This window comes from Anolis carolinensis, unplaced genomic scaffold (assembly GCF_035594765.1).
Source record: "Anolis carolinensis isolate JA03-04 unplaced genomic scaffold, rAnoCar3.1.pri scaffold_7, whole genome shotgun sequence".
Classification (NCBI taxonomy): domain Eukaryota; kingdom Metazoa; phylum Chordata; class Lepidosauria; order Squamata; family Dactyloidae; genus Anolis; species Anolis carolinensis.
Window position 1 is genome coordinate 482,757 of NW_026943818.1, and position 15,000 is coordinate 497,756.

General features: G+C 48.2%; 2 protein-coding genes across 2 annotated transcripts in view; one reads left to right on the plus strand and one right to left on the minus strand.

The window, feature by feature from the left end:
* Window positions 1-6,162, plus strand: part of lhx6 (LIM homeobox 6) — a gene marked incomplete at its 5' end in the record, with an annotated part of 6,965 nt that extends 803 nt beyond the window's left edge. The window contains 5 exon segments of the mRNA XM_062959387.1: window positions 2,866-2,966; window positions 3,052-3,147; window positions 3,303-3,477; window positions 3,682-3,785; window positions 4,490-6,162. Coding sequence (XP_062815457.1) covers window positions 2,866-2,966; window positions 3,052-3,147; window positions 3,303-3,477; window positions 3,682-3,785; window positions 4,490-4,510 — 497 coding nt within the window. The 3' untranslated portion in view covers window positions 4,511-6,162.
* Window positions 6,163-7,092: 930 nt separating this feature from the next.
* morn5 (MORN repeat containing 5) overlaps window positions 7,093-15,000 on the minus strand; it is a 20,213-nt gene continuing 12,305 nt past the window's right edge. The window contains exon 5 of the mRNA XM_062959386.1: window positions 7,093-7,325. Coding sequence (XP_062815456.1) covers window positions 7,189-7,325 — 137 coding nt within the window. The 3' untranslated portion in view covers window positions 7,093-7,188. The remainder of the gene's footprint in view (window positions 7,326-15,000) is intronic.

Here is a 15,000-nt window from a genome sequence, read left to right on the forward strand (position 1 = left end):
GACAACACTGGGTGAAGTGGTCCCCTGCGAAATCACTGGATTAGCTGTTGCTAGATGAGAACCGACTTGATAGGGTGAAGTGGCCCTCTGCGGTGTCACTGGACCGGCTGTTGTTGGGCAAGGGACTGACCTGCTAGGGTGAAGTGGCCCTCTGTGATGTTGCCGGATTGGCTGTGAAGTGCCAGGGTGAAGTGGCCCTGTGCGATATTGTTGGGTGAGGGACACCCGGAGGGCCCAAATTTGCCCAAGCCTGCTCCAGGGCCACCCAGCCAGAGAGCGACCCCGAACCCGGGTGCGAGTCCACGCTGCCGGGGCCACATCTCCCTCCGTGTGAACAACCGCCAGACCCTGCCCGCCGGTCGGCATCTTGTTTTGATTTTGTTTTCATCTCCTCGCTCAAATCTTGTAAACAGGAACGCTGATTATTTTCAATTCGGGGGTCTCTCTCCTCCCTCCTTCGAAATCGTTTCCATCTGCTCCTGACGACGCCGCTCTTGCCGCCGCCGCACAGAAAACGGCCCCCCAGATGCCGTCCGCTCCCCACCACAGAAAGAAAAAAGAAAGAAAGACGGAAAAATCAGGCGGCAATTCTCTCCGGGAAACAGCAGCGACAGGCACATGGATTCCAAGGAGATGGAGACGGAGGACGAGGAGGAGGCCAGGGAAGTGGTCAAGAAGGTGCAGGACTCGGACCCAAGGACGACGTCCGCATTTCGATTCTGTAAACAAAGCAAGTGTTGGTGGGAGTTGTAGTCCACGTTTGCCCAGGCCTGCTCCATAGTCTCACCATCTCACCTTCTCTGGAAACTTTTGTCCATCTCTTCTTGGATGGACAAGAACTTCTCAATGGCTTCCCAAGCTTCCATCGTCGTGGTGGCCCTTCTCTGGATGCTTCCCATCTTGTCCATCTCCTTCTTGGATGGACAAGAACTTCTCAATGACTTCCAAAGTTTTCGTCATCATGACGGCCCTTCTCTGGATACTTCCCATCTTGCCCATCCAAGAACTTCTCGATGGCTTCCAAAGCTTTTGTTATTGTGGTGGCCCTTCTCTGGATACTTCCCATCTTTTCCATCCAAGAACTTCTCAGTGGCTTCCAAAGCTTCCATCATCGTGGTGGCCCTTCTCTGGATGCTGTCCATCTTGCCCATCTCCTTCTTGGATGGACAAGAACGTCTTGATGGCTTCCAAAGCGTTCACCATCGTGGTGGCCCTTCTCTGGATACCTCTGTCCATCTCTTCTTGGATGGACAAGAACTTCTCAATGACTTCCAAAGCTTTCACCATGGTGGTGGCCCTTCTCTGGATACTTCCCATCTTGTCTATCTCCTTCTTGGATGAACAAGAATGTCTTGATGGCTTCCAAAGCCTTCACCATCATGGTGCCCTTCTCTGGATGCTTCCCATGTTGTCCATCCAAGAACTTCTCAATGGCTTCCAAAGCTTTCATCGTCGTGGTGGCCCTTCTCTGGATACTTTCCATTTTTCCCATCTCCTTCTTGAATGGACAAAAACTTCTCAATGGCTTCCAAAGCGTTCACCATCATGGTGACCCTTCTCTGGATACTTCCCATCTTGCCCATCTCCTTCTTGGATGGACAATAACTTCTCAATAGTTTCCAAAGCGTTCACCATCCTGGTGTCCCTTCTCTGGATACTTCCCATTTTGCCCATCCCCTTCTTGAGTGGACAAGAACTTCTCAATGGCTTCGAAAGCTTTCATCTCTCATAGGAAACCAGATTGGAAATGTTTCTCCACCCCAGTTGGCCGAAAGCAAGTCTCCATCTGGGTCTGGAGGCCAACCCAAAGGCCATCGGGCGGCCAAAGGCTAAGTGGCACCTGGTCTGGGATGCCACGGCAGAGGAAATTCCCCCTTTTTACCAAAAACGCCCGGCGGTAAGTCTACCCGGCGCATGATGTTTCCTCCGGGGATTCGCAAAGCGTTTTCGGCTGGTTTCCTGAGAGAAGGGAAAATAAACAGATGGCACCGAGGCTGAATCTCATTAATCATCCGACAGCAATGAGTCGGACTGTTAAACAAGAGGAGAAAAATTAAAAAGAGTGGTTGAGGGGGGTCTGTGTGTGGAATTCCTTCAAGTCGGGCCAAGATAATCACATCCTCAAGACTTGCCTCCAAAGCAAACGGAGCCCAGTGCTCCAAAGGTCAACCCTTGAGATTCTTCTAACTCTGAAGGTTCAGCGAGATGACCGTTGAGGTTCTTCCAACTCTAAAAGTTGGGTGAGATGACCCTTGAGGTCCTTCCAGCTCTAAAGGTTGAGGATCTTCCAACGCTAAAGGTTGGGCGAGATGACCCTTGAGGTCCTTCCAACGCTAAAGGTTGGGCGAGATGACACTTGAGGTCCTTCCAATGCTAAAAGTTCAGTGAGATGACCCTTGAGGTCCTTCCAACACTAACAGCTGGACGAGATGACCCTTGAGGTCCTTCCACCTCTAACAGTTGGACGACATGACCCTTGAGGTCCTTCCAACTCCAAAGATTGGACGAGATGACCCTTGAGGTCCTTCCAACTCTAAAGGTTGGATGAGATGATTCTTGAGGTCCTTCCAACTCTAAAAGTTGGATGAGATGACCCTTGAGGTCCTTCCAACTCTAAAAGTTGGACGAGATTACCCCTGAGGTCCTTCCAACTCCAAAGGTTGGGCGAGATGACCCTTGAGGTCCTTCCAAATCTATCGATTGGACGAGATTAGTCTTGAGGTCCTTCCAACTCTATCGATTGGACGAGATTAGTCTTGAGGTCCTTCCAACTCTATCAGTTGGACGAGATGACCCTTGAGGTCCTTCCAAATCTAAGATTCCTTGACCCCGGACAAGTCCCTCTCCTCCTTCCATTTCTTTCAGGGAACGGCATCACCTTGGAAGGGGCTGTCCCGTCGGAGCAGGACAGCCAGCCCAAGCCGGCCAAAAGGGCCCGGACCTCCTTCACGGCGGAGCAGCTGCAGGTACGATATTTTGGGAGGGAGCCGGGTGGCCCTTTGGCTGGTGGCAGGGCCCCCGCTGAGGCCGCCCCTGTCGCCCTCCTTCCAGGTCATGCAGGCCCAGTTCGCTCAGGACAACAACCCGGACGCGCAGACCCTGCAGAAGCTGGCGGACATGACGGGGCTGAGCAGGAGAGTCATTCAGGTGAGGAGGCCTCTTCTCATTGAGCTGGGTGTCAACAGGGGAGTGTTGGAGGGATGGAGCTGGCCTGCTCTCAGTCCCACCACCTTCAGATCCACCTTCTCCGTAGGGTTGGCTTGGACCTTCTCACGGCAGTGGCGGGGGCGTCTGTCTTGCAGGTTTGGTTTCAGAACTGCCGTGCGCGGCATAAAAAGCACACGCCGCAGCACCCGGTGCCGGCCTCGGGAGGGCCCCAGCCCCGCCTGCCCTCGGTGCTGCCCGAGGACCTCCACTTCTCCCCCTTCAGCAACCCCGAGAGGGCCCGCATGGTCACGCTCCACAGCTACATCGAGAGTAAGCCTCGGACCCAAGGGGGGCTTTGGGGGGCCGTGGTCGCCTGTGCCGGATCTAGACACCATCCTCCTATGGATGCTGTCTAGAATTGTGTTGGCTTTTTGAGCTGATGCATGACACTCTTGGCTCACATCCATCCGGTGGTCTGCTAAGACTCCGGAGTTGATAGATTCGGGGTTAACGCCGCCGCCTCCTCTTTTGCAGGCCAGGTACAGTGTGGGCAAATGCACTGCCGCCTCCCGTACGCCGCCCCACCTGTGCACCTCAAGGCCGACATGGAAGGGCCCCTCGCCAGCCGGGGGGAGAAGGTAAGGGCCGTTTCACGCCAGCATGCAAGGGCCCCAGGTTGCCCACTTTCGCCCGGACTGGACTGGGATCCAAAGCATTTGGAGAAACATGTGGGCACTGAGAAGGAAGGTCCTGCCTCTGGTTCCCACTAATTGCGCCATTGAAGGTGATGGGACTGAGAGCAGAACCTCCCCGGCTGATGTTAATGCTCTCACTGGTTCTTCCCGGAGAGAACCATCATTTCTTTGTCTTGAATCCTCACTTTGTGGGGCCGCCACTGAGAAGGAAGTCCCTACCTCTCGTTCCCACTACTCGTGCCTGCGAGGGTGGTGGGAGCGAGAGTAGAACCCCCCTGGATGATCTTAGCACTTTCACTGGTTCTTCCCGGAGAGAACCATCATTTCTTTGTCTTGAATCCTCACTTTGTGGGGCCACCACTGAGAAGGAAGGCCCTGCCTCTCATTCCCAGTACTCGTGCCTGCGAAGGTGATGGGACTGCGAGCAGGGCCTCCTCAGCTGATGTTAATGCTTTTACTGGCTCATAAAGGGAGCTGTGTTTGGATAGGTAAGCTGGACCGGAACCGTTTAGGGATTTATAGTCCAAGGCCAGCACTTTGAATTGGGGTTGTATATTCCCTGAATGTAGTACCCGCACGTTGAAGCTTCCGATGTGGGTTTTGAGCGAGGGACGGATGAAGAGTGGCTTTGCTTCCCTTCCCTGCAGGTCATCCTCTTCCAGTACTGACGTCCGGTGCTCCTCCCGACCTCTGGGCGATTGTGTCGGCGGTGATGCTGCTGCTCTTGGATGACCACTGTCCCGGGCGTCTGGACCTCGCAGCCGGTCGTTGGTCTTCGCGACTGCCGTCTCCCCAGTCCCGTGCTGTGTTCAGTGAGCAAAGACATCAAGGCGGAAGCAGCAACAACACAACCTACAAGCCCTGAGGAAGCGAGGAAGCGAGGAAGGGGGACTTGTGACGGTCAAGCCGAGGAGAGGCCGCCCGCCGACCCCTTGACCCCATCACAGAAAGAAACTGAGCGGCCGAAGCCCTGACATCCGTCCGTTGGTCAGTCTCTTCAGACCTGGGAGCGAAACCCTTACAATTGGTAGCAGAGGGGTCATTTCTCAAACTCTTCTCAACTCCAAGGGTCTTTTGCCCCCCTTCTGTCTATAGGGTCTATAGGGGAAGGAAAGAAAGAGTGGGGAGAGGGATTCAAATCATCAGGACCCAGGTCAGGACAGAGCAGCCCAGAGACAGATGGAGGGCCAATTGGGGAACGTGCAACGATAGTTAGCAGAGGCATGTGGCATCCAGATTCCACCTGAACGTTAGGAAGAACTTCCTGACCGTAAGGAGAGATGTTCAGCAGTGGAACTCCCCGCCTCGGAGTCTGGTGGAGGTTTTGAAGCAGAGGCAAGGTGGCCATCTGTCAGGGCTTAGCAGGCATGGGCCAACTCCAGGTGTTTTGGACTCCAACTCCCACCATTCCCAACAGGCTATCCCTCAAAGTCCAGTGAATGTTATCAAATGCCTTCTCTGCATCCAAGAGCATCCCAGTGAATGTTATCAAACGCTTTCTCTGCATCTACCCGGGTTGGTGTCATACTAGGAATCAACTGGGTTACAGCAGCGTTTTTCAACCTGGGGGTCGTGAGAGGGGTCTCAGGGGGGTCACCGAAGACCATCTGACAACACACATTTCTGATTCTTAGGAACTCAAATCCCTCCGGTATTTTCTGTTGGTCGTGGGGGTTCTGTGTGGGAAGTTTGGCCCAATTCTATCCTTGGTGGGGTTCAAGGGGCTCTTTGATTGTAGGTGAACTATAAATCCCAGCAACTACAACTCCCAAATGTCAAGATCTATTGTCCCCAAACTCCACCAGTGTCCACATTTGGGCAAATTGAGTCTATTTGTGCCAGGTTTGGTCCAGGGAATGAAAATACATCCTGCCTATCAGATAATTACCTTACGATTCATACAGTTATGAACATAATTTTACGGTTGGAAGTGTCATCACAACATGAGGAACTGCATTAGGGAGGTGGAGAACAACGGGGTTCCAGGGACGAGTCCTGGCTGCAGGTCGCTTCCCCAAAAGTCTGGGGCCCGGCGGAAGGGGAACGGGCCGGTTGTTTTGTTCGTAGCGTGTGTTGCGATTGTGCATGTCCTTGGCCACAGCGGCGAAAACTATACCTTTCCTGAAGAGTGGATATTTATTTTGATGAGAGATTGAAAGAGCGAGAGAGAGCGAGAGAGAGTGACTGAATGGGTGCGAAACGTAAAGCACTTTCCGAGCCGTAAAAAAACCCGACGTCTGCTTTTGTTTTGGTTTTTTCGTTACCCGTGCTTTGTAAACGTCTCATTTGTGTAATAAATAAAAGTTATCGCAAGCTCAAAGTGCAGGCGCTTATATTGTGGAGGGTGGGAAAAGGAGAAAGGGAAAGGAACGCAGAATGGGATGATGCCGTTCTTTTACGGCTTTGTCTTTTGTTCGGGACGGAACTCGGTTATTCCGATACACGTCGGAACTCCGATGCCGCGCTCCCGAGCTCACCGTTGCAAGCGGCAATTAATCCTCACGCAACGGGGAGGGAAAAGGAGAAAGGGAAAGGAACGCAGAATGGGACGATGTCGTTGTTTTACGGCTTTGCCTTTTGTTCGGGACGGAACAAAGTTATTCCGATACGTGTCGGAACTCCGATGCCGCGCTCCCGAGCTCACCGTTGCAAGCGGCAATTAATCCTGATGCAACGGGGAAGGAAAAGAAGGAAAAGGAATGTGCAATCGGATGATGCTGTTTTTACAGCTTTGCCTTTTGTTTGGGATGGAATGAAGTTATTCCGATACGGTCCGACGCCGGTTATTTCGATACGTGTCGGAACTCTGACAGCACACTCCTGAGCTCACCGTTGCAACCAGCAATTAATCCTCGCGCAACGGGGAGGGAAAAGACAAAAGGAAAAGGAATGCGGAATGGGAACGATGCTGTTCTTTTACCGCTTTGCTTTTTGTTCGGGACGAAACGCATTTATTCCGATACGGTACGATGCCGGTTATTCCGATATGGCATGAAAAACCGACGCCGCGCTCCTGAGCTCACCGTCGCAAGCGGCAATTAATCCTCGCGCAACGGGGAAGGAAGGATGCACTGCGGTTTGTGGGTGTTCCGCGTGGCAGGCGCATAATGCGCATAATGCGCCAGGGCCTTTTGAGCTAATTCAGGATATAACAAAAGGCCCTCCTTGCCGGCTCACGTATATACATACCTCACGGGAATGTATTACGAGTAAAGTGCAGGGTGATTAGCGGCACAATTCCCTCTCGAAGTGCGTCTTGATGCTTTTATTTGGCTCGCGAAAGCGCGAAAGGTAACAAAAACTACCTTAATGGAGAAATTATAGGGAAGGGAAGCGGGAAAGGGCTTCAGGCCTCCTTCTCTTCCTTCCTCTCCTCGCCTTCCTCAAACTGCGACGACGGCACTCCCTCCTTCGACCTGAAGCCGATGAACTCGTCCCAGCCTTTGCGGCACGTCCGGACGATCCACTCGTGCTCGTCGTCGTCTGAAAGAGACCGACGGGAAGCCTCGTAACGGGATTTGTCTCCCTATCGTCCCCCTGGGCCCTTGAGATCCGACGGCGCAATTCCCTTTTCTCCCCCAATATTGTAGAGAAAAATTATTATTATTATTATGGACACAAAGACACAATATGACACAACAAACGAGATGTATATGCTGGATTTTGTATCAAAAAATCACAAGTCATACACTTCCCAAGCGTTTAGGACTGTGATGATATGCACAGATCCCAAATATTATTATCATTATCATTATTATTATTATATTTGGGTTGCTGTGATGCATGCAGATCCCTATTATTATTATTATTATATAATAATAATAATAATAATAATAATAATTGGGTTGCTGTGATGCACGCAGATCCCAAATATTTATTATTATTATTATTATTATTATTATTATTATTATTATTATTATTATTATTATTATATTTGGGTTGCTGGGATGCGTGTAGATTCCTATTATTATTATTACTACTACTAGTACTACTACTACTACTATTATTATTATTATATTTGGGTTGCTGTGATGCATGCAGATCCCAAATATTATTATTTGGGTTGCTGTGATGCGTGCAGATCGCAAATATTATTACTACTACTAGTACTACTACTACTATTTTTATTATATTTGGGTTGCTGTGATGCATGCAGATCCCAAATATTATTATTATTATTATTATTATTATTATTATTATTATTATTATTATTATTATATTTGTGTTGCTATGATGCACACAGACCCCTATTATTATTATTATTATTATTATTATTATTATTATTATTATTATTATTCTTTGGGTTGCTGTGATGCGCACAGATCCCAAATATTATTATTATTACTATTTGGGTTGCTGTGATGCGTGCAGATCCCAAATATTACTACTACTACTATTATTATTATTATTATTATTATTATTATTATTATTATTATATTTGGGTTGCTGTGATGCATGCAGATCCCTATTATTATTATTATTATTATTACTATTACTATATTTGGGTTGCTGTGATGCGTGCAGATCTCTATTATTATTAGTATTATTATTATTATATTTGGATTGCTGTGATTCCTGTGACGCCATTCGGAATAACCGATAACCTTTTGGAAACCCATGATCGGAATAACCGATAACCTTTGGAAACGCGTGATCGGAATAACCGATAACCTTTGGAAATGTGTGATCGGAATAACCGATAACCTTTTGGAAACGCGTGATTGGAATAATCGATAACCTTTGGAAACGCGTGATCGGAATAACCGATAACCTTTTGGAAACACGTGATCGGAATAACCGATAACCTTTGGAAACGCGTGATCGGAATAACCGATAACCTTTGGAAATGTGTGATCGGAATAACTGATAACCTTTGGAAACGCGTGATCGGAATAACCGATAACCTTTTGGAAACCCATGATCGGAATAACCGATAACCTTTGGAAACGCGTGATCGGAATAACCGATAACCTTTGGAAATGTGTGATCGGAATAACCGATAACCTTTTGGAAACGCGTGATTGGAATAATCGATAACCTTTGGAAACGCGTGATCGGAATAACCGATAACCTTTTGGAAACACGTGATCGGAATAACCGATAACCTTTGGAAACGCGTGATCGGAATAACCGATAACCTTTGGAAACGCGTGATCGGAATAACTGATAACCTTTTGGAAACGCGTGATCAGAATAACCGATAATCTTTGGAAATGCGTGATCGGAATAACTGATAACCTTTTGGAAACGCGTGATCTTGTTGGAGAATCGTAACCGCTTTGCAATGTAGGAACTTCCTGAGAAGAGGACGGAATATACCGTATATACTCGAGTATAAGCCGACCCAAATATAAGCCGAGGCACCTAATTTTACCACAAAAAAACTGGGAAATCATTGACTCCAGTATAAGCCGAGAGTGGGAAATTTCAGAAATAAAAATAGATACCAATAAAATTACATTAATCGAGGCATCAGTAGGTTCAATGTTTTTGAATATTTACATAAAGCTCAAATTTAAGATAAGACTGTCCAACTCTGATTAAATCATTATTCTCATCTTCTTCAATGTAAATGTGCTTATGTATCCTTTTAATAATAATAGAGTAAAATAATACACGTAATAATAATAATAATAAATACAGGAAAATAATACATGTAATAATAAATAGAGTAAAATAATAAATAATTAAAAAATAGAGTAAATAAATGTAATAGTAGCAACAATAATAGAGAAAAATAATAAATGTAATAATACCAATAATAATAGGGAAAAAAATAAATGTACCATATATTCTGGAGTATAAGCTGACCCAAATATAAGCCAACCAGGACTTTCACCTGAGTATAAGCTGTGGGGGGCTTTTTCAGTCTTAAAAAAAGGGCTGAAAAACTAGGCTTATACTCGAGTATATACATTAAATACTGTCAATAACCACATTCTTTGCAAGAGACCGGTGGGCTCTTCCGACGGGATCTTCCCAGAAGTCGGGAGTTTTCGCAGGCGGATAGGCAGGCCGTGCGAGGAGGAGCGAAAGAGTTAACGGAGGAGTGAGTGTGGCTGTGTGTGGACACGCACTCGAGTCCTCCTTGTGCCACCCTGAAGGAGCAGGAGGAGGAGGAGGAGGAGGAGGAGGAGGAGGAGGAGGAGGAGGGCTGGTAATGGTCCCGGGGTGGTTGTTGTTCCCGGGCGGTTGGGCGGGCGGGCGTTTGAATCACTGCAGCTGGAACCTCTTGAGCGGTAACCCCTGAAACAAGGCAAGCGGGCGCATTGTGCGGAGCGCGTTTGCCGGCTCCTCCTTGATTGTCCGTAATTGGCGGCCAGGGACTTGACAGCCTCTCGACCACCCTTTCCACACTCTACCTGACTGTGCAGCTAACAATTTAAATCACAGATGCCGATCCGGCTCCCGGGCAGCTGCTTGTTAGAGCCGCCACCGCCGCCGCCGCCTCCGTCCCTCTCTCTCGTCCACACCGGGGTGAGCGCCCAGAGGATGCGCCAATCATCCATATTTAAAACAGAGTTTGATTAGCGCTCCCGGGCAGCAAGTTGTAATTACGACTCCTTTTCTCTCTCTAATACGAGCACCGAAGCACAACTTTCCGCCTCTGCGTAAAGATATTGCGCGCACACAATAAAGAGGAGCGGGATGTAATGAGGGTTAGGGGCAGCCAGGAGGGGAAGGGGATGCAAATACACTTTTAATCAGCGGGAAATTATCGCTCCGGTGCAATTAGGAGGCTCTCCGCATTACGGGCGGGAATGGCACGCCGGAGATCCTTCGGTCGTTTAGATAGTAGAACGAAAAATCATTCTTTCCTGGTGGGACCCATCCATGCCGAAGCAAAAGACGGTCCCCAGGGTATTCCATGCGCCCCGGATGCGAATATCCCTCCCTTCCCACTGGCCTGGATGAGCATGATGGGCGCAAGATAGGTTCCCAAGATGAAGGCCGGTGTCAGAACACAAGCAGACCAAATAATAATAATAATAATAATAATAATAATAATAATAATAATAATAATAATAATAATAATAATAACAACTTTATTTTTATACCCCGCCCCATCTCCCCGAAGGGACTCGGGGCGGTTTACATGGGGCCAGGCCCGATAAAACAAACAAATAACAGTAACAAAGCAATAAAACAATTATCCCAGTAAAAAAACATCAACATCAATAAAAACAATCATTAAAATCAACAAGCAGGATACAGTGTTAAAAACAGGAGACTAATTCGTAGATCCCAGGCGAAATGCAGAGTGTTACGAAATGGGAAAAGGAAATCCAAAAACCCAAAAACATCAGGGACTTTCTAAGGACTTCATCCCATGCGGTCTTCTCTCCGTCTTTCTCCCCAGGAAAACAACCTTCCTTGTTGTTATCACCTTTGTACAATGGGCCGGGGATCTGTGTACACTTTGAGGAACCATGCCGACACTTCCTCAAAGATAAAGTGTTGTTTGAGACCGACATTGCCTTCTTGCCAAGTTTTCCTCAAAATCCGTATGTCACGGGACATAGTATTACCAACCTTCTTTCAGAATCCTCCTCGCCTCTGGATCAATTCCTTCATCTCCTGGATGTTTATAGAGGTTTACTATATACACAGGACATCTGGACTTAGAGTTCCCAGGACTTTTCTTCAGTGACCTTCCACTTTCCTCCAACAGCTTTCTGTGTGGATCGTATCCACTATCTGTTTTTTTTAAGGTTTTTACTTGCCTTTGTGAATTAAGGGCCACGGGAGTGGTCTCCAATGCACGGGCTTTCTTGAGGGGCATGTCTTTGGAAGACCTTTTTCGGGATGGCTGCCTAGCCTACCCTGTTGATCCTTGTTGTTCATTACAAGGTGATGCCGCTCCAGGAGAGGTATGGCCCTAGGCACAGAGAACTTCTCTTCAGTGGCATGACTCCAGCCATCCACGATTAATAGCTCGCTAGTCTACCTTATGTGCGTATTTCACAGGGACCACGCTGGAGAAGTAAAGGTTGCTTACATGTAACTGTGTTTCTCCGAGTGGTCACCTGTGAAATTCGCACATCCCCACCCATCCTCCCCGCTTTTGTCATGCCTCGGGTCTTAAAGCTGCTACTCGCGGCGGAGGAACTGAGGCAGTAGCCCCTCTCACTGGCTATATATACTCTATGGGGAAAGTGGGCGGGGCTACCGCCATTTTGTACTAAAAGAGCTTTCTAGAAGATTCTGAAGCTGTCTGCGTAGGCGCAGGAAATACGTCTTCTTTCTGTTTCTGAGTCCCATCGAGGCCTTTGTGTGACTGTTCCGCATCAGGGACTGTTTAAGGTCTTCTCTTCGTCTTATCTCCGAATTCAGACTGATGGAGTTTTGGAGCATAAGACTCCCGACCTCATGGTCGTGGGTATGGATCCTCAACATTGCAATCCCAAGTGACAGCAGAATCAATGGGAAGCAACTGGAAAAGCTTACGCGATACGAGGATTTGAAGACTGAACTGCAAATACTCTGGCACACACCAGTCAAGGTGGTGCCAGTGGTGATGGGCACAATGGGTGCAGTGCCTAAAGACCTTGGCCAGCACTTGAAAATAATAAACGCTGACAAAATGACTATTTGCCAGCTGCAAAAGGCCACCCTACTTGGATCTGCACGCATTATTTGCCAACACATCACACAGTCCTAGACACTTGGGAAGAGTCTGACATGGGATCCAATACAAAATCCAACATAGTGATTTGTCATGATCTCCGATCTTTGACATCCCCGGACACAGAGCAAGCGCTGACAAAGAACAGATGCCAGCCATGAAATGGGCCAGCCATAAAACCTCAATTACCCTGTGGTATGTGAGAGCCCCTATATAAATGGGCTACAGAGAAGATTCTGGTATTCTGTGCAATAAAACCTGTTGGAATCTACCAGCGTGTGTCTTGGACGGGCCAGCCATAAAACCTCAATTACCCTGTGGTATGTGAGAGCCCCTATATAAACGGGCTAAAGAGAAGTTCTGTAATTACCCTCTGGTATGTGAGAGCCCCTATATAAACGGGCTAAAGAGAAGGTTCTACAATTACCCTGTGGTATGTGAGAGCCCTTATATAAACGGGCTAAAGAGAAGGTTCTGGTATTTTGTACAAGAAAACCTGTTGGAATCTACCAGCGTGTGTCTTGGACGGGCCAGCCATAAAACCTCAATTACCCTGTGGTATGTGAGAGCCCGTATATAAACGGGCTACAGAAAAGGTTTTGCAATTACCCTCTGGTATGTGAGAGCCCCTATATAAATGGGCTACAGTGAAGATTCTGGTATTCTGTACAATAAAACCTGTTGGAATCTACCAGCGTGTGTCTTGGTGCTTTCTTTTGGTGGAAGACTTACCCACAGCACAACTGGAAGAAGAGAACCTAACATGATTATAATGATCTTGTTTGCTGTGCACTCATCTTGTTGTGTATCAAGTAACAAGAACAACAATAATGGCTTGGCCATTCTCGGTTAATGGCCAGGGATAGACACTTGAGTCAGTCAAGGGATCCTCTGCATACCTACGTCATCATCCCCTTCAGTTTTGTGCCAAAACACCTGGAGGGCCAAACAGGTTTATTGTACGGAATACCAGAATCTTCTCTGTAGCCCATTTATATAGGGGCTCTCACATACCAGAGGGTAATTGAGGAAGCGGATGAATACTTTATGGGCCGGGTTGCACCCTCTGGTTCTTCCTTTCCGCCCGACCCTTGCAGACAACAACCAAGGAACCGATAACAAACTATTTAGCGCCATTGCGCGGCAAGCGTCCGCCCCGCCTCTCCTCTGCTTGCGCAGCAACGCGATGCAAGACCGACCGACCGACCCAGCAAGACAATCGGCCCGATTTGTTTTGTTCCGAGCCCGGGAGCAGAGCCTCAAAGCGCTCGCCATTCATTCCCGCAAAAAAAAAAGCCGACATTCTTCCAAACAGGTCCGGCGCCCGTTTCGTTGAAGAATACGCTGATTACCGACAATTTCTCGGGGCTTGCCACAAACATTATGCCTTTTGTTGCGTCGAGGGGAGGGTGGGAAAAAAAGAAGAGAGAGCCGAATCAACCATCTGGCAAGTGCCCCGGCGCTGAAATCTTTCACACGGCTTATAATTCACAATGATTAAATATACAAAAGAAGGAGAGAGAGAGAGAGCGGGAGAAGGGGGACCGGCGGGAAAGCAAGTTGGCACGCGAGGAAATAAAAACAAGCGGGAAGGGGCTTTCGACGCTTGATGACAACCCTGCGCCCTTGGTTTGGAAAGGATCTAAAGGACCACGCCGTGGATTTGCCCGCCCCGCTTTTCTTCTCTGGAGAGGAGTTAATCGGTCCGATTTGTGTGCGCAGACGGGTTTGGAGCCACAGCCGCGGCGGAGAAAAAGGCAACGGGTGCCTCAAGGACTAAATTGTCCTGCGTTCAAGGGCCGCTTTCTTTCAGCTCCGGTTTCTAAAGACCCAGGTGTGCTCTCGAGAGTGGGCGGAAACCGACCGGGCAAAGCAAGAGATGCCCAGAGCCCAAAAAAGGGAGCCCCGAAGGCCATCCAGACCAACCCCTCTCCCTTCTGCCAGGCACCGTCAATAATAATAATAATCATAATAATAAGTTTAATGAGACGCCCAGAGCCCAAAAAAGGGAGCCCTGAAGGCCATCCAGTCCAACCTCTCTCACTTCTGCCAGGCACCGTCAATAATAATAATAATAATAATAATAAGTTTAATGAGACGCCCAGAGCCCAAAAAAGGGAGCCCCGAAGGCCATCCAGACCAACCCCTCTCCCTTCTGCCAGGCACCGTCAATAATAATAATAATAATAATAATAATAATAATAAGTTTAATGAGACGCCCAGAGCCCAAAAAAGGGAGCCCTGAAGGCCATCCAGTCCAACCTCTCTCACTTCTGCCAGGCACCGTCAATAATAATAATAATAATAATAATAATAAGTTTAATGAGACGCCCAGAGCCCAAAAAAGGGAGCCCCGAAGGCCATCCAGACCAACCCCTCTCCCTTCTGCCAGGCACCGTCAATAATAATAATAATAATAATAATAATAATAATAAGTTTAATGAGACGCCCAGAGCCCAAAAAAGGGAGCCCTGAAGGCCATCCAGACCAACCCCTCTCCCTTCTGCCAGGCACCGTCAATAATAATAATAA